Source organism: Bombina bombina, chromosome 5, assembly GCF_027579735.1.
Source record: "Bombina bombina isolate aBomBom1 chromosome 5, aBomBom1.pri, whole genome shotgun sequence".
NCBI lineage: Eukaryota > Metazoa > Chordata > Amphibia > Anura > Bombinatoridae > Bombina > Bombina bombina.
Window position 1 is genome coordinate 478,972,513 of NC_069503.1, and position 20,757 is coordinate 478,993,269.

Consider the following 20,757-nt stretch of genomic DNA (forward strand, 5'->3'; position numbering starts at 1 on the left):
CCTAGTAGAATGAGCTGTAATCCTTTGAGGCGGAGTTTTACCCGACTCGACATAAGCATGATGAATTAAAGATTTCAACCAAGATGCCAAAGAAATGGCAGAGGCCTTCTGACCTTTCCTAGAACCAGAAAAGATAACAAATAGACTAGAAGTCTTTCGGAAATTCTTAGTAGCTTCAACATAATATTTCAAAGCTCTAACTACATCCAAAGAATGCAATGATCTCTACTTAGAATTCTTAGGATTAGAACATAATGAAGGAACCACAATTTCTCTACTAATGTTGTTAGAATTCACAACCTTAGGTAAAAATGTAAAAGAAGTTCGCAACACCGCCTTATCCTGATGAAAAATCAGAAAAGGAGACTCACAAGAAAGAGCAGATAATTCAGAAACTCTTCTAGCAGAAGAGATTGCCAAAAGAAACAAAACTTTCCAAGAAAGTCATTTAATGTCCAATGAATGCATAGGTTCAAACGGAGGAGCTTGAAGAGCCCCCAGAACCAAATTCAAACTCCAAGGAGGAGAAATTGACTTAATGACAGGTTTTATACGAACCAAACCTTGTACAAAACAATGAATATCAGGAAGATTAGCAATCTTTCTGTGAAAAAGAACAGAAAGATCAGAGATTTGTCCTTTCAAGGAACTTGCAGACAAACCTTTATCCAAACCATCCTGAAGAAACTGTAAAATTCTCGTAATTCTAAAAGAATGCCAGGAAAAATGATGAGAAAGACACCAAGAAATGTAAGTCTTCCAGACTCTATAATATATTTTCCTAGATACAGATTTACGAGCCTGTAACATAGTATTAATCACAGAGTCAGAGAAACCTCTTTGACTAAGAATCAAGCGTTCAATCTCCATACCTTTAAATTTAAGGATTTGAGATCCTGATGGAAAAAAGGACCTTGCGACAGAAGGTCTGGTCTTAACGGAAGAGTCCACGGTTGGCAAGAGGCCATCCGGACAAGATCCGCATACCAAAACCTGTGAGGCCATGCTGGAGCCACCAGCAGAACAAACGAGCATTCCTTCAGAATCTTGGAGATTACTCTTGGAAGAAGAACTAAAGGCGGAAAGATATAGGCAGGATGATACTTCCAAGGAAGTGACAATGCATCCACTGCTTCCGCTTGAGGATCCCTGGATCTGGACAGATACCTGGGAAGTTTCTTGTTTAGATGAGAAGCCATCAGATCTATTTCTGGAAGACCCCACATTTGAACAATTTGAAGAAATACCTCTGGGTGAAGAGACCATTCGCCCGGATGGCGACTGAGATAATCCGCTTCCCAATTGTCTATACCTGGGATATGAACCGCAGAAACTAGACAGGAGCTGGATTCCGCCCATACCAGTATTCGAGATACTTCTTTCATAGCCAGAGGACTGTGAGTCCCTCCTTGATGATTGATGTATGCCACAGTTGTGACATTGTCTGTCTGAAAACAAATGAACGATTCTCTCTTTAGAAGAGGCCATGACTGAAGAGCTCTGAAAATTGCACGGAGTTCCAAAATATTGATTGGTAATCTCACCTCCTGAGATTCCCAAACCCCTTGTGCTGTCAGAGACCCCCAAACAGCTCCCCAACCTGTCAGACTTGCATCTGTTGAAATTACAGTCCAGGTCGGAAGAACAAAAGAAGCCCCCTGAACTAAACGATGGTGATCTGTCCACCACGTCAGAGAGTGTCGTAAATCGGTTTTAAAGATATTAATTGAGATATCTTTGTGTAATCCCTGCACCACTGGTTCAGCATACAGAGCTGAAGAGGTCGCATGTGAAAACGAGCAAAGGGGATCGCGTCCGATGCAGCAGTCATAAGACCTAGAATTTCCATGCATAAGGCTACCGAAGGGAATGATTGTGATTGAAGGTTTCGACAAGCTGAGATCAATTTTAGACGTCTCTTGTCTGTCAGAGACAGAGTCATGGATGCTGAATCTATCTGGAAACCTAAAAAGGTTACCCTTGTCTGTGGAATCAATGAACTTTTCGGTAAATTGATCCTCCAACCATGATCTTGAAGAAACAACACAAGTCGATTCGTATGAGATTCTGCTAAATGTGAAGACTGAGCAAGTACCAAGATATCGTCCAAATAAGGAAATACCACAATACCCTGTTCTCTGATTACAGACAGAAGGGCACCGAGAACCTTTGTAAAAATTCTTGGAGCTGTTGCTAGGCCAAACGGCAGAGCCATAAACTGGTAATGCTTGTCTAGGAAAGAGAATCTCAGAAACTGATAGTGATCTGAATGAATCGGAATATGCAGATATGCATCCTGTAAATCTATTGTGGACATATAATGCCCTTGCTGAACAAAAGGCAGGATAATCCTTACAGTTACCATTTTGAACGTTGGTATCCTTACATAACGATTCAATATTTTTAGATCCAGAACTGGTCTGAAGGAATTCTCCTTCTTTGGTACAACAAAGAGATTTGAATAAAACCCCAGCCCCTGTTCCAGAACTGGAACTGGCATAATTACTCCAGCCAACTCTAGATCTGAAACACATTTCAGAAATGCTTGAGCATTCGCTGGATTTACTGGGACACGGAAAGAAAAAATCTCTTTGCAGGAGGCCTTATCTTGAAGCCAATTCTGTACCCTTCTGAAACAATGTTTTGTATCCAAAGATTGTGAATTGAATTGATCCAAATTTCTTTGAAAAATCGTAATCTGCCCCCTACCAGCTGAGCTGGAATGAGGGCCGCACCTTCATGTTGACTTGGGAGCTGGCTTTGGTTTTCTAAAAGGCTTGGATTTGTTCCAGACTGGAGATGGTTTCCAAACTGATACCGCTCCTGTGGGTGAAGGATCAGGCTTTTGTTCCTTATTGTGACGAAAGGAACGAAAACGATTATTAGACCTAAATTTACCTTTAGATTTTTTATCCTGTGGTAAAAAAGTTCCTTTCCCTCCAGTAACAGTTGAGATAATAGAATCCAACTGAGAACCAAATAATGTATTACCCTGGAAAGAAAGGGAAAGCAAAGTTGACTTAGAAGACATATCAGCATTCCAAGTTTTAAGCCATAAAGCTCTTCTAGCTAAAATAGCTAGAGAAATATACCTGACATCAACTCTAATGATATCAAAGATGGCATCACAAATAAAGTTATTAGCATGTTGAAGAAGATTAACAATGCTATGAGAATTATGATCTGTTACTTGTTGCGCTAAAGCTTCTAACCAAAAAGTTGAAGCTGCAGCAACATCCGCTAAAGATATAGCAGGTCTAAGAAGATTACCTGAACATAAGTAAGCTTTTCTTAGAAAGGATTCAATCTTCCTATCTAAAGGATCCTTAAAGGAAGTACTATCTGCCGTAGGAATAGTAGTACGTTTAGCAAGAGTAGAGACAGCCCCATCAACTTTAGGGATTTTGTCCCAAAATTCTAATCTGTCAGATGGCACAGGATATAATTGCTTAAAACGTTTAGAAGGAGTAAATGAATTACCCAAATTATTCCATTCCCTGGAGATTACTTCAGAAATAGCATCAGGGACAGGAAAAACTTCTGGAATAACTACAGGAGATTTAAAAACCTTATTTAAATGTTTAGATTTAGTATCAAGAGGACCAGAATCCTCTATTTCTAATGCAATTAAGACTTCTTTAAGTAAAGAACGAATAAATTCCATTTTGAATAAATATGAAGATTTATCAGCATCAACCTCTGAGACAGAATCCTCTGAACCAGAGGAACCATTATCAGAATCAGAATGATGATGTTCATTTAAAAATTCATCTGAAAAATGAGAAGTTTTAAAAGACCTTTTACGTTTACTAGAAGGAGGAATAACAGACATAGCCTTCTTAATGGATTTAGAAACAAAATCTCTTATGTTAACAGGAACACTCTGAGTATTAGATGTTGATGGAACAGCAACAGGTAATGTAACATTACTAAAGGAAATATTATCTGCATTAACAAGTTTGTCATGACATTCATTACAAACAACAGCTGGAGGAATAGATACCACAAGTTTACAGCAGATACACTTAACTTAGGTAGATCCAGCGCCAGGCAGCGTTTTTCCAGAAGTATCTTCTGACTCAGTGTCAATCTGGGACATCTTGCAATATGTAATAGAAAAAACAACATATAAAGCAAAATTGATCAAATTCCTTAAATGACAGTTTCAGGAATGGGAAAAAATGCCAGTGAACAAGCTTCTAGCAACCAGAAGCAATAAATAATGAGACTTAAATAAAGTGGAGACAATAGTGACGCCCATATTTTTTAGCGCCAAAAAAGACGCCCACATTATTTGGCGCCTAAATGCTTTTGGCGCCAAAAATGACGCCGCATCCGGAACGCCGACACTTTTGGCGCAAAAAAACGTCAAAAATGACGCAACTTCCGGCGACACGTATGACGCCGGAAACAGAAAAAAAATTTTGCGCCAAAAAAGTCTGCGCCAAGAATGACGCAATAAAATGAAGCATTTTCAGCCCCCGCGAGCCTAACCGCCCACAGGGAAAAAGTCAAATTTTAAGGTAAGAAAAAAATTGATTTATTCATATGCATTATCCCAAATATGAAACAGACTGTCTGAAAATAAGGAACGTTGAACATCCTGAGTCAAGGCAAATAAATGTTTGAATACATATATTTAGAACTTTATATAAAAGTGCCCAACCATAGCTTAGAGTGTCACAGAAAATAAGACTTACTTACCCCAGGACACTCATCTACATGTAGTAGAAAGCCAAACCAGTACTGAAACGAGAATCAGTAGAGGTAATGGTATATATAAGAGTATATCGTCAATCTGAAAAGGGAGGTAAGAGATGAATCTCTACGACCGATAACAGAGAACCTATGAAATAGACCCCGTAGAAGGAGATCATTGAATTCAAATAGGCAATACTCTCCTCACATCCCTCTGACATTCACTGCACGCTGAGAGGAAAACCGGGCTCCAACCTGCTGCGGAGCGCATATCAACGTAGAATCTAGCACAAACTTACTTCACCACCTCCATAGGAGGCAAAGTTTGTAAAACTGATTTGTGGGTGTGGTGAGGGATGTATTTATAGGCATTTTGAGGTTTGGGAAACTTTGCCCCTCCTGGTAGGAATGTATATCCCATACGTCACTAGCTCATGGACTCTTGCTAATTACATGAAAGAAACTTCAGGAATTAATACATGAGGCTTATAAACCAAATTTAAACGTTTAGCAGTTTTAGTATCAGGAGGACTGGATTCCTCCATATCTAATGCAATCAAAACTTCTTTTAGCAATGAACGAATAAATCCTCATATTTATTTAAAATGGAGTTTATCAGAATCAATATCTGTAGTAGAATCTTCTGAACCAGAAAAAACCTCAGCAGAATCAGATAAGTCAGAATGATGACGGTCACCTAAAAATTCATCTGAAATGTGAGAAGTTTTGAAAGACCTTTTACGTTTACTGGAAGGAGGAATAACAGACAGAGCCTTCCTAATAGAATTAGAAACAAATTCTTTTACATTAACAGGAACATCCTGAACGTTAGATGTTGAAGGAACAACAACAGGTAAAGGATTATTACTAATGGAGACACAATCAGAATTGGAAAGTTTATCATGACAGCTTTCACAAACTACAGCTGGAGGAATAGTTACCACAAGTTTACAACATATGCACTTAACTTTGGTAGAACCAGCATCAGGCAGCGTCTGTTCATTAGTGGATTTTGATCCAGGGTCGGGATGAGACAGCTTGCAATATGTAATAGAAAAAACAACATATAAAGCAAAATTATAAAATTCCTTAAATGACAGTTTCAGGAATGGGAAAGAATGCAAAAAAAAAAAAAAATAAGCTTCTAGCAACCAGAAGCAATGAAGAGAAATGTTTAAATAATGTGAGTAAAAGAGACGCCCCATTTTTTTGGCACAAAAAAATGTCTGAATACGCATGCGTAATAGAATACAACTTCCGGTGAAAAATTACCGCGCCGGAAGTGACGAAATTTTTAGTGCCAAAAAAAGAACGCGCCAAAAAATAAAAAGAAACATTTCACGCCCCCGCAAGCTTAACAGCACGAAGGAAAAATGGCCAAAAGAAAATTTTTCAAGGTAAGAAAAAAAAATTAAATGCATTATCCCAATAATGAAACTGCCCAACCATAGCTTAGAGTGTCGCAAAAATAAGACATACTTACCCCAGGACAGTCCTCTACATAAAGCAGATAGCCAAACCAGTACTGAAACGAGAATCAGTAGAGGTAATGGTATATAAGAGTATATCGTCGATCTGAAAAGGGAGGTAGGAGAAGAAATCTCTACGACCGATAACAGAGAGCCTATGAAAAAGATCCCCTAGAGGTAGACTATTGTTCTCGAATAGGCAATGTTCTCTTCACATCCCTCTGACATTCGCTGCACTCTGAGAGGAAAACCGGGCTTCAACCTGTTGCGAAGCGCATATCAACGTAGAATCTAAGCACAAACTTACTTCACCACCTCCACGGGAGGCAAAGTTTGTAAAACTGAATTGTGGGTGTGGTGAGGGGTGTATTTATAGGCATTTTAAGGTTTGGGAAACTTTGCCCCTCCTGGTAGGAATGTATATCCCATACGTCACTAGCTCATGGACTCTTGCTAATTACATGAAAGAAACCCAGTATATCCTCAGGGCTATCGTGCAGATGTGAGACTAATTGAGACCACATGGCCCTCCCAGACCGTCCCGGGAGATCGGCCGCATCCCCAGCAAGCGTAAAAAAGGTCTGTGAGCCAAGCCCAGAGTTATACCCTGCCTTATCATGCGTGCCTCCTGTGGATTGATCTGACACTAAGGAAATTGCTCCTGAGCTTACAACCGGCTGGTATTCATCTCTGCAGCATCCAGGATCTGCCACTTCTGTCTGACTAGACAAATCGTCTACGTCATGAGGATTTTGCAGGATCGATATTAGATCATCAAATGTGGTCTGTCTGCATTTGTAACTCCAAGTTAGCCAGTAAAGACTGTATTAAGTCATAATCTTCCTCCATGATGTCGATAGAGTATTTTAGTTGCTGTACCCATGTTACGGGGGCGGGGGGGGGATTTGACAGATAATGAGGCCGCCGCCCTTATCTTCAACGGTCTAGAACAGGGTTCTCCATAGGCTTGGAGTGGGAAGGGAGGAGCTATATATACAGCTCTGCGGTGGTGCTCTTTGCCACTTTCTGTTAGCAGGAGGTTAATATCCCACAAGTAAGGATGAAATCCGTGGACTCGTATCTTGTAGAAGAAATATTGAAATTTAAAAACAAAGTGCTTAGGCTATCTGGATTCGGGCAGCAAATATGTATAGGAGGCGCAGTGAGAATTATGTCCCACCAGTTCCTATTGCTTTAAAGCCACCAAATGCTCTACTTTAGAGACTGATCTATTCTAGGCTACACCCTAGAACAAAGTAGCATTCACTGGCACTACTTTAAAAATAATAAACACTTGATTGAAGAATCTAATCCAACACCTCACTTTACCTCTTCCTATTACTAACACAGGCAAAGAGAATGACTGGGGTGGGAGGGAAGGGAGGAGCTATATATACAGCTCTGCTGTGGTGCTCTTTGCCTCCTCCTGCTGACCAGGAGGCGTAATACCACAAGGATGAAATCTGTGGACTCATCGTGTCTTTAAAAAGAAATATACATATTTGCGCAGTACAAAGTGAATATGTATGTGTAATTAAAAAAGGAACAATTCAGACATATCATCTCTAATGGGTGTTGGAGTGTATACTATAGTGATAAACCATATACTTAAAATAACTATTAGATATAGACAATCCACCTATTGCTGTGTGAAATGAATGTGTGAAGACTGTGTAATGTCTCCTTTAGATCAAATAAGCCTATATACATTTATAAAAGTGATAAATATATATGTGTGTAGCCATCATCCAAAAAAGTATTCTTAGTAAAGTATATCGTCAGCATCATATGATTATAATGCATGCAATCAATCTAACTGGAGGAGCATACCGGTATATAGTATTTATACTAAATAATACATGTGATACACACTGATGTGAACCTTATGTGCAATGTATCTGAAAAAAATAAAATAAAAGTAAGAAATAACCCCTAGATATATATAAAAGTTTATAATGATTGTCATAAAGAAGGTAATCAATACCATAAGTGAATTTATATGTAAATATATACGAGTGAACAAAAAAGGTATGCCCCCATATACTCACTGCCTTGTGTTTAATTTACTTTTTATTAAAAGATTACATTTTAAACTAGCAGTGTGGTATAGCTTAAAGGGACAGTCTAGAATAAATTAAACTTTCATTATTCAGATAGGACTTTTAATTTTAATCATCTTTCCAATTTACTTTTATCATCAAATTTGCTTTTTTCTCTTGGTATTCTTAGTTTAAACTAAACATAGGTAGGTTCATATGCTAATTTCTAAGCCTGTGAGGGCTGTCTCTTATCACATGCTTTTTAAATCTCTTTTCAACACAAAGAGACAGAAAGTACACATGGGCCATATAGATAACACTGTGTTCAGGCACAGGTGATTATTTAAGATTTAGCACAAAACAATGCTAAATGTAAGACAATAGATAATAAACAGTCACAGTCATGTGATCAGGGGGCTGGAAGAAGGTTCTTAGATACAAGGTAATCACAGAGGTAAAAAGTATATTAATATAACTGTGTTGGTTATGCAAAACTGGGGAATGAGTAATAAAGGGATTATCTATCTTTGAAAAAAAGTAACAATTCTATGGTAGACTGTCCCTTTAATGTATACAGCATGATGTTTTTTTGAAAATCTGGAAAACCCTTGGGCCGTTCCTGTTGCCGGGAGGGGGTGAACTGATACACCACAAGCTATTAGCCTGCGTCTACTAGCACATCACTGTGCTTTTGCTAAATGTGAGTACCCCTATATTTGCACAAGATCACTTTGCTGGATGTAACTGACTGATATGTACATGAGGCACCCCTCTATTTGTTTGATATTTCAGAATCGTTCCACCACAAGTGCAAGGAGAAGTGCAGCCTGATTTCTCTTTACCAAAAGAATCTGCAGAAATCCGTCAACATCTGTTGTCTCCTATTTGGGACTTAAAGTGAAGGTAAACTTTGATGAATGAAAGACCGTTTTTTAAAAATACTAGCAAAGCAGCTAATATGGAGCGCTCTATATATTTCTGCAAATGAAAAGCCCGTTTTTTAAAAATACTATTAAAAACAGGAGCACTTTCATTCATCAAAGTTTACAAAGCAGCCGTTTTGAATAAAAACTTACCTTTTTTTCTTTTCACAGCCAGAGTAGCTTCCCCCTCCTGGAAATCCTCTCTTCACACGTCAGCAATGACTAACCGGCTTCCTCCAATCACAGCATGGCCTCAGGCAATGACTACCCTGGGGGGAAAGCCGTGATTGGAGAAAGCCAGATTAGTCACTGCTGATGTGTGAAGAGAGGATTTCCAGGAGGGGGAAGCTTCCCTTGCTGTAAAAAGAAAAAAAGGTAAGTTTTTATTCAAAACGGCTGCTTTGTAAACTTTGATGAATGAAAGTGCTCCTGTTTTTAATAGTATTTTTAAAAAACGGGCTTTTCATTTGCAGAAATATATAGAGCGCTCCATATTAGCTGCTTTGCTAGTTTTTGTTTTAATGTATCATTGAGATTTCCTATTTGTTAAATTATGTAAAAAATTAAAACTAAAAATGGAATTTATACTTACCAAAACTTTCATTATGTGTGGTATACCAATAAGATGGTTAATCATCTTAGCTACTTTCCCACTGCAATTACACAAGTTGCACTTCAAGACACTCTTGTTAGATTTGACTAACTTGTGTTCCACCACATAGTCTAAACCTTAAAGAAAAAAAAGATAACATTTATGCCATAAAACAAAATTTATGCTTACCTGATAAATTATTTTCTTTCCTGGCATGGAGAGTCCACAAATCTATTCAATTTCTAATGGGAATTCAACTCCTGGCCACCAGGAGGAGGCAAAGAACACCTCAGCAGAGCTGTTAAGTATCACTCCCACTTCCCATAAACCCCCAGTCATTCAGCCAAAAGAATATGGAAAGAGAAGAGGACACAAAGGTTATAGAGGTGCCTGAGGTTTGAAAATAGACAAAAAATCGTCTTAAAAATAAATTAAAGGGACAGTCTACACCAGAATTTTTATTGTTTTAAAAGATAATCCCTTTATTACCCATTCCCCAGTTTTGCATAACCAACACAGTTATATTAATATACTTTTAACCCCTGTGATTAACTTGTATCTAAGCCTCTGCAAACTGCCCCTTTATTTCAGTTCTTTTGACAGACTTGCAGTTTAGCCAATCAGTGCCTGCTCCCAGATAACTTCACGTGCATGAGCACAGTGTTATCTATATGAAATACATGAACTAACACCCCCTAGTGGTGAAAAACTGTTAATTCTGAAAAGAGGTGGCCTTCAAGGTCTAAGAAATTAACACATGAACCTCCTAGGTTAAGCTTTCAACTAAGAATACCAAGAGAACAAAGCAAAATTAGTGATAAAAGTAAATTGGAAAATTCTTTAAAATTACATGCCCTATCCGAATCATGAAAGTTTATTTTGGACTAGATTGTCCCTTTAAGGACGGGTCGTGGACTATCCATGCCAGGAAAGAAAATAATTTATCATCAGGTAAGCAAAAATTTAGTTTTCTTTCCAATGGCATGGAGAGTCCACAAATCTATGCAATTAAAAGTGGGAACCAATACCAAAGCTAGAGAACACAGAACGGAAGGGATGCAGACCTAAACAGAAGGCACCACCGCTTGAAGAACTTTACACTCAAAAGAAGCCTCAGCTGAGGCAAAAGTTTAGAGTTTGGAAAATTTGGAAAAAGTATGCAACGAGGACCAAGTCGCCGCCTTGCAGATTTGTTCCACAGAAGGAGGCGGTGGTCCAGCTGTCTCATAACCCAACCGAATAACACTTCTTAACCAAAAAGAAAGAGTAGAAGTGGCCTTCTGGCCCTTAGGCTTACCAGTGAAAACAAAAAAAAGGGCAGAAGTTTGTCGAAAGTCTCTAGTTGCCTGCAGATAGAATTTCAGAGCATGCACAACATCCAGGTTATGCAACAAATATTCCTTCTGAGAAGGATTAGGAATGAATGAAGGAACGTCAAGTTCCTGATTGATATTGCGGTCCGACACTACCTTAGGAAGAAATCCCAACTTAGTATGAAGGACCGCCTTATCCGCATAAAAAATAAGGTAAGGGGTATCGCACTGCAGAGCTGAAAGCTCAGAAACTCTGCGAGCAGTAAAAATAGCGAGGAGAAACAAAACTTTCCAAGATAACAATTTAATATCAACAGAGTGCATATGCTCAAACTGAGCCTGCTGCAAAACCCTAAGAACAAGATTAACGCTCCATGGAGGAGAAACGGGTTTAAACACAGGTCTGATTCTAACCAAGGCCTGAACAAAGGATTGAACGTCTGGTAGGTCTGACAGACGTTTATGAAAAAAAATCGACAGAGCAGAGATCTGACCCTTCAGAGTACTGACTGACAAGTCCTTCTCCAGGCCTTCCTGAACAAAGGACAGAATACAGGGAATCCTCACCCAACTCCAAGAGAAGCCCCTGGATACGGACCAATAAAGGTATTTACGTCACACCTTATGGTAAATCTTGCAAGTTACCGTAATACGAGCCTGAAGCATGGTATCAAAAACCCACGGCTAGACAAAAACTGAAGGGCGCACTCCCCTGGATGAAAAGTCTGCCTGCTAAAATAATCTGCTTCCCAGTTGACGTGGATGGCAGAAAGGTGACAATTGTGAGACTCTGTTCACTGAAGAACGCGAGTCACCGCCTTCATAGCAAAGGAGCTCCAATTTCCTCCCTGGTGGTTGATATACGCCACCGAAATTATGTTGTACTAATGGAATCTGATAATCCGGAGCAAACTCAGATGAGGCCAAGCTGATACAGCATTGAAGACTGCTCTCAACTCTAGGAGATTATTGGTAAAGAAGACTCCTCCTGAGTTCAAAGTCCCTGAGCTCTTAATGAACCCCAAACTGCTCCCCAGCCCGACAGGCTGGCATCCGTGGTCACAATCTCCCAAGATGGTTTCAGGAAGCATGTGCCCTGGGACAGATGATCCTGGGATATCCCCCAGGACAGAGTCTCTCGTCTGGTTGTCCAGGAGTATCCTCTGAGAGAGGTCCGAGTGGTCTACGTTTCATTGTCGGAGCATGCATAACTGTAGAGGCCTCCGATAGAAACGAGCAAAAGGAATAATGTCCATGGCAGCCACCATTAGACCAATCACTTCCATACACAGAGCCGCTGATGGATGGACAGAGGACTAAAGTGACAGACAAGCAGCAAGAAGGTTGGATTTTCTAACCTCAGTAAAGAAAATCTTCATAGAGATCGAGTCTATGAATGTCGCCAAAAAACATACCCTGGCATTTGGCGAAAAGGAACTCTTCGAGATTCACCTTCCATCCCCTGAGAGTGTAGAATCGGCCACAGAGAATCCGTATGAAATCTGACTAAATGAAAAGATGGCGTCTGAACCAAGATATCGTCCAGATACAGAGTTACCGCAATTCCCTGAGATTTGGCCACTGCCAGAAGAGCCCCTAGAAGTGTTTGTCCAAAAAGGAAAATAGCAGGTATTGGAAATGTTCCTTGTCGATGGTAGTCATGAACTGACCCTCCTGAACTAAAGGGAGAATAGAACGGACAGTCTCCGATTTGAAGGACGTAATCTTGAGAAATTTATTGAGACACAAGGTCTAAAAAGGTCGAAAAGTTCCCTCTTTCATGGGAACCACGAATAGGTTAGAATAAAATCCTTGACCTGGTTCTGCCAGAGGAACTGGAGCAATCACTCCTAGAGAAGCGAGATCCATTATGCAGTTTAAGATAGCATCTCTCTTTACCTGGTTTGCAGATAATCTTGACAGGAGAAATCTGCACCTGGGAGGACAAGATTTGAATCCTATCCTGTATCCCTGAGAGACTATTTATACTGCCCAATGATCTGGGACATTGTGAATCCAAGCCTGCTGAAAGATGGAAAGCCTGCCCCACACCTGATCCATGACTGGATCGGGGGTGGACCCTTCATGCTGATTTAGAATCAGAGAAAGGTCTCTAGGATTGCTTACCCTTATTCCAAGGCTGGTTAGACCTCCATGAGGTCTTGGCTTGCTCAGGTTTAGAAGAAGAGGAGGAATTTTGTCCTTTGAAGTTGCGAAAGGAACGAAAAACTAAATTTATGCTTACCTGATAAATTTATTTACACGGTGAGTCCCCAGATCATCTAATTACTATTGGGAATATCACTCCTGCCCAGCAGGAGGCGGCAAAGAGCACCACAGCAAAGATGTTAAATATCACCTCCCTTGTCTCCAACCCCAGTCATTCGACCAAAGCAAAGGAGAGAAAGGAAGCAACAAGGTGCAGAGGTGTCTAAAGTTTATAACATACCAACAAAACCTGTCTTTAAGAAAACAGGGCGGGCCGTAGACTCACCGTGTCAAGAAATAAATAAATTTATCAGGTAAGCATAAATTTTGTTTTCTTTCTAATGACATGGTGAGTCCACGGATCATCTAATTACTATTGGGAATCAATACCCAAGCTAGAGGACACAGATGATAAGGGAGAGACAAGACAGGGAACCTAAACGGAAGGCACCACTGCTTGAAGGTCCTTTCTCCCAAAAGAAGCCTCAGCCGAGGCAAAGGTATCAAATTTATAGAATTTAGATAAAGTGTGAAGAGAGGACCAAGTTGCCGCCTCGCAAATCTGTTCCACAGAAGCTTCATTTTTGAATTCAAGGAAAAGGAAACAGCCCTCGTAGAATGAGCCGTAACTCTCTCAGGAGGCTGCTGTCCAGCAGTTTCATAAGCCAAGCGAATGATACTCTTCAGCCACAAAGAAAGAGAAACAGCCGTAGGTTTCTGTCCTTTACGTTTTCCAGAGAAAACCACAAACAGAGCAGAATACTGACGAAAATCCTTAGTCGCCTGTAAATAGAATTTCAATGCACGCACCACGTCTAGATTGTGCAGCAGGTGTTCCTTCTGAGAAGAAGGATTAGGACACAAAGGAGGAACAACAATCTCCTAATTAATGTTCCGATCTGAAACTACTTTAGGGAGAAACCCTAACTTAGTACGCAAAACAACCTTATCCCAATGAAAGATAAGGTAAGAAGACTCATACTGCAATGCAGAGAGTTCAGAAACTCTACGAGCAGATGAAATAGCCACCGGAAACAAAACCTTCCAAGATAACAGTTTAATATCTAAGGAATGCATAGGCTCAAACGGAGCCTGTTGAAGAACCTTAAGAACAAGGTTTAGACTCCAGGGAGGAGTAACCGGGTTAAACACAGGCCTGATTCTGACCAAGGCCTGACAGAACGATTGCACGTCTGGTACATCCGCCGTTTGAGTAAAAAAATAGACAAGGCAGATATTTGACCCTTTAAGGAGCTTGCCGATAAACCCTTCTCCAAACTCTCTTGGAGAAAAGACAAAATTCTAGGAATCTGAACTCTACTCCAAGAGAAGCCTTTAGATTCACACCAATGCAGATATTTACGCCATATCTTATGGTAAATCTTTCTAGTCACAGGCTTACGAGCCTGAATCATGGTCTTAATGGTCGACTTAGAAAAACCACGCTTAGTTAAAATTAAGCATTCAATCTCCAAGCAGTCAGCTTCAGAGAAACTAGATTTGGATGGAGGAAGGGCCCTTGAAGTAGAATGTCCAAGGTGGAAGAGATGACATCTCCACTAGGTCTGCATACCAGATCCTGCGAGGCCACGCCGGTGCGATGAGGATCACCGACGCCCTCTCCTGTTTGATTCAAGCAATGACCCGAGGCAGGAGAGCGAACAGGGGAAATAGGTATGCAAGACTGAAGTTCCAAGGGACCGCCAGAGAATCTATCAATACCGCCTGAGGATCCCTGGACCTCGACCCGTACCTCGGAAGCTTGGCATTCTGCCGAGATGCCATGAGATCCAGTTCCGGCTGTCCCCATTTGAGAACCAAGCTGGAAAACACTTCCGGATGAATTTCCCACTCCCCCGGGTGAAAGGACTGTCTGCTCAGAAAATCCGCTTCCCAGTTGTCCACTCCTGGAATGTGGATCACCGACAGACAGCAGTTGTGGGTCTCCGCCCACTGAATTATCTTGGCTATCTCTGTCATGGCCAAGGAACTCAGAGTTCCCCCCTGATGGTTGATGAAAGCCACTGAAGTTATGTTGTCCGACTGTAACCTGATAAACCGGGCCGAGGCTAACTGAAGCCAGGCCAAAAGAGCATTGAAGATTGCTCTCAGTTCCAGAATGTTTATGGGCAGAACCGACTCAGTCCGTGTCCATGTTCCCTAAGACTTTAGAGAGCCCCAGACTGCTCCACCTCCTTCCTAGGAGGCTGGCATTTGTTGTCACAATCACCCAGGTGGGTCTGCGGAAGAGGTTCCCTGGGAGAGATGATCCTGAGACAACCACTAAAGAAGAGAATCCCTTGTCTCCTGATCCAGGTGTAATCGTGGAGACAGATCCGCATAATCTCTGTTCCACTGCCTGAGCATGCACAACTGCAGAGGTCTGAGGTGGAAACAGGCAAACGGGATGATGTCCATGGCCGCTACCATCAGACCGATTACCTCCATACATTGAGCCACTGATGGCCGAGGAGAGGATTGAAGCGCTAGACAAGAATCGAAAATCTTTGATTTCCTGACTTCTGTCAGAAAAATTTTCATTGATAAGGAATCTATTATGGTTCTCAAGAAAACTACCCTTGTAGTTGGAACTAAGGTACTCTTTTCCAAAGTCACCTTCCATCCGTGAGATCGCAGGAAGGATAACAACATTTCCACGTGGGAATTTGCTTGTTGAAAGGATTTTGCGCCTGATTCAGAATGTCGTCCAGATAAGGCGCCACTGCAATGCCCCGCAACCAGAGCCCCGCCAACAGGGATCCTTGCACCTTTGAAAAGATTCTGGGAGCTGTGGCAAGGCCGAATGGAAGAGCCACTAACTGGAAGTGTTTCTCTAGAAATGCAAACCTCAAACTTGTGATGGTCCCTATGGATGGGAACATGCAGGTACGTGTCCTTTAAATCTACCGTTGTCATAAATTGAACTTCTTGAACCAATGCAAGAATGGAATGAATAGTTTCCATCTTGAAGGACGGTACTCTGAGTAATTTGTTTAGAATTTTGAGATCTAGAATTGGTCTGAAGGTTCCCTCTTTTTTGGGAACCACGAACAGATTGGAGTAAAACCCCAGACCCTGTTCCTGTATTGGGACAGGAACTATTACTCCCAGGTCGGAAAGGTCCTGAACACAGTTTAAGAACGCCTCTTTTTTTATCTGGTCTACAGATAATCTTGAAAGCAGAAACCTGCCCCTGGGAGGAAAGGTCTTGAACTTTAGTTTGCATCCTGGGACACAATGTCCACTGCCAAGGGATCCTGAACCTCCCGAACCCAAGCCTGAGCGAAGAACGAAAGTCTGTCCCCCACAAGATCCGGTCCCGGATTGGGGGCAGACCCTTCATGCTGCTTTTGAGTCAATAGCGGGCTTCTTGGATTGCTTTCCCTTGTTCCAAGACTGGTTGGGCCTCCACCCTCAGATGCTACCGAAGTATCTTCCTCCTCAGATTTCTGGGAGGGGACATTCGTAATAGCCACGACTGTGTCAGCAACCTTACTCACTGATTCTGTACATTTCCTCTTTCGTTTTCCCTGCAGCATGGGAAAAGCGGACAACGCATCAGATATCGCAGAGGACATGAGGGAAGCGATGTCTTGAAACGTAACTCCAGGTGGAGTAAGAAAGAAAGCGCAGGGCACTGGATGTTTGGACGATAAATTTTGGGACACTTGAGGAGAAAGCTGCGGCATATTTTGAACATTGTCAGAAGACTCCTGAACAGCATCCACCCTAGACAATGTTGGCTCAGAAAAAACATAATTTATGCTTACCTGATAAATTTATTTCTCTTGTAGTGTATCCAGTCCACGGATCATCCATTACTTATGGGATATTCTCCTTCCCAACAGGAAGTTGCAAGAGGATCACCCAAGCAGAGCTGCTATATAGCTCCTCCCCTCACATGTCATATCCAGTCATTCGACCGAAACAAGACGAGAAAGGAGAAACTATAGGGTGCAGTGGTGACTGGAGTTATAATTTAAAATTTAGAACCTGCCTCAAAAAGACAGGGCGGGCCGTGGACTGAACACACTACAAGAGAAATAAATTTATCAGGTAAGCATAAATTATGTTTTCTCTTGTTAAGTGTGTTCAGTCCACGGGTCATCCATTACTTATGGGATACCAATACCAAAGCTAAAGTACACGGATGATGGGAGGGACAAGGCAGGAACATTAAACAGAAGGAACCACTGCCTGTAGAACCTTTCTCCCAAAAACAGCCTCCGAAGAAGCGAAAGTGTCAAATTTGTAAAATTTGGAAAAAGTATGAAGTGAAGACCAAGTTGCAGCCTTGCAAATCTGTTCAACAGAGGCCTCATTCTTAAAGGCCCAGGTGGAAGGTACAGCTCTAGTGGAATGAGCTGTAATTCTTTCAGGAGGCTGCTGTCCAGCAGTCTCATAGGCTAAACGTATTATGCTACGAAGCCAAAAAGAGAGAGAGGTAGCCGAAGCCTTTTGACCTCTCCTCTGTCCAGAGTAAACGACAAACAGAGAAGAAGTTTGCCGAAAATCTTTAGTTGCCTGTAAGTAGAACTTCAGGGCACGGACCACGTCTAGATTATGCAAAAGACGTTCCTTCTTTGAAGAAGGATTAGGACATAATGATGGAACAACAATCTCTTGATTGATATTCCTGTTAGAAACAACCTTAGGTAAAAACCCAGGTTTAGTACGCAGGACTACCTTGTCTGAATGAAAGATCAGATAAGGAGAATCACAATGTAAGGCAGATAACTCAGAGACTCTTCGAGCCGAGGAAATAGCCATCAAAAACAGAACTTTCCAAGATAAAAGCTTAATATCAATGGAATGAAGGGGTTCAAACGGAACACCCTGAAGAACTTTAAGAACCAAGTTTAAGCCCCACGGAGGAGCAACAGCTTTAAACACAGGCTTAATCCTAGCCAAAGCCTGACAAAAAGCCTGGACGTCTGGATTCTCTGCCAGACGTTTGTGTAAAAGAATAGACAGAGCAGAAATCTGTCCCTTTAGCAAACTAGCGGATAAACCCTTTTCTAAACCCTCTTGTAGAAAAGCCAATATCCTAGGAATCCTAACCTTACTCCATGAGTAACTCTTGGATTCACACCAATATAAATATTTACGCCATATCTTATGGTAAATTTTTTTTTTCTGGTCACAGGTTTCCGAGCCTGTATTAATGTATCAATAACCGACTCTGAGAAACCACGCTTCGATAGAATCAAGCGTTCAATCTCCATGCAGTCAGCCTCAGAGAAATTAGGTTTGGATGGTTGAAAGGACCCTGAATTAGAAGGTCCTGCCTCAGAGGTAGAGACCATGGTGGACAGGACGACATGTCCACTAGGTCTGCATACCAGGTCCTGCGTGGCCCCGCAGGCGCTATCAGAATCACCGATGCTCTCTCCTGTTTGATCTTGGCAATCAGTCGAGGCAGTAGCGGAAAAGGTGGAAACACATAAGCCATGTTGAAAACCCAAGGGGCTGCTAGTGCATCTATCAGCACCGCTCCCGGGTCCCTGGCTTTCTGGCGAGATGCCATGAGATCCAGTTCCGGTTTGCCCCAACGAAGAATCAGTTGAGCAAATATCTCCGGATGAAGTTCCCACTCCCCCGGATGAAAGGTCTGGCGACTTAGAAAGTCCGCCTCCCAGTTCTCCACGCCTGGGATGTAGATCGCTGACAGGTGGCAAGATTGAGACTCTTCCCAGCGAATTATCTTTGAGACTTCTAACATCGCTAGGGAACTCCTGGTTCCTCCTTGATGATTGATGTAAGTTACAGTCGTGATGTTCGTGATGTCCGACTGAAACCTGATGAACCTCAGTGTTGCTAACTGAGGCCAAGCTAGGAGAGCATTGAATATTGCTCTTAATTCCAGAATGTTTATTGGAAGGAGTTTCTCCTCCTGAGTCCACAATCCCTGAGCCTTTAGGGAGTTCCAGACTGCGCCCCAGCCTAGTAGGCTGGCATCTGTTGTTACAATCGTCCAATCTGGTCTGCGAAAGGTCATTCCTTTGGACAGATGAACCCGAGACAACCACCAGAGAAGAGAATCCCTGGTCTCCTGGTCCAGATACAGTAAAGGGGACAGATCTGAGTAATCCCCATTCCACTGACTTAGCATGCATAATTGCAGCGGTCTGAGATGCGGGCGCGCAAATGGCACTATGTCCATTGCCGCGACCATTAAGCCGATTACCTCCATGCACTGAGCTACTGATGGGCTTGGAATGGAATGAAGGACACGGCAAGCATTTAGAAGTTTTGATAACCTGGACTCCGTCAGTTAAATCTTCATCTCTACCGAATCTATAAGAGTCCCTAGGAAAGGGACCCTTGCGAGTGGAAACAGAGAACTCTTTTCCATGTTCACTTTCCACCCATGCGACCTCAGAAATGCTAGAACTATCTCTGTATGAGATTTTGCATTTTGAAAACTTGACGCTTGTATCAGAATGTCATCTAGGAACGATGGAACCCTTAGGAATTTGTTTAAGATTTTTAAGTCTAAGATTGGTCTGAAGGTTCCCTCTTTTTTGGGAACCACAAACAGATTTGAGTAAAACCCTTGCCCTTGTTCCGTTCGCGGAACTGGGTGGATCACTCCCATCACTAAGAGGTCTTGTACACATTGTAGAAATGCCTCTTTCTTTACTAGGTTTGTTGATAACCTTGACAGATGAAACCTCCCTTGTGGAGGAGAAGTTTTGAAATCCAGAAGGTATCCCTGAGATATAATCTCCAACGTCCAGGGATCCTGTACATCTCTTGCCCAGGCCTGGGCGAAGAGAGAAAGTCTGCCCCCACTAGATCCGTCTCCGGAAAGGGGGCCCTGTCTTCATGCTGTCTTAGGGGCGGAAGTAGGCTTTCTGGCCTGCTTGCCCTTGTTCCATGACTGGTTGCCTTTCCAACATTGTCTGTAACGAGCAGTAGTTCCTTCCTGTTTTGGAGCGGAGGAAGTTGATGCTGCTCCTGCCTTGAAATTACGAAAGGCACGAAAATTAGACTGTTTGGCCTTTGATTTGGCCCTGTCCTGAGGAAGGGTGTGGCCCTTACCTCCAGTAATGTCAGCAATAATTTCCTTCAAGCCGGGCCCGAAAAAGGTCTGCCCTTTGAAAGGAATATTCAGTAGTTTAGATTTAGAAGTTACATCTGCTGACCAGGATTTAAGCCATAGCGCTCTGCGCGCCTGTATGGCGAATCCGGAATTCTTAGCCGTAAGTTTGGTTAAATGTACTACTGCATCCGAAACAAACGCATTAGCTAGCTTAAGCGTTCTAAGCTTGCTCAAAGTCTCATCCAATGGTGCTGTGCGAATCGCCTCTTCCAGAGACTCAAACCAGAATGCCGCTGCCGCAGTGACAGGTGCAATGCATGCAAGAGGCTGTAATATAAAACCTTGTTGAACAAACATTTTCTTAAGGTAACCCTCTAATTTTTTATCCATTGGATCTGAGAAAGCACAACTATCCTCCACCGGGATAGTGATACGCTTGGCTAAAGTAGAAACTGCTCCCTCCACCTTAG

The 20,757-nt window shown here is 41.9% G+C and overlaps 1 protein-coding gene across 1 annotated transcript in view; it reads right to left on the reverse strand.

Moving 5' to 3' along the window:
* LOC128660490 (uncharacterized) overlaps positions 1-20,757 on the reverse strand; it is a gene marked incomplete in the record, with an annotated part of 570,712 nt that overhangs the window by 235,889 nt on the left and 314,066 nt on the right. Inside the window, 1 exon segment of the mRNA XM_053714367.1 lies at positions 9,722-9,858. Within this exon segment, the coding sequence (XP_053570342.1) occupies positions 9,722-9,858 (137 nt within the window).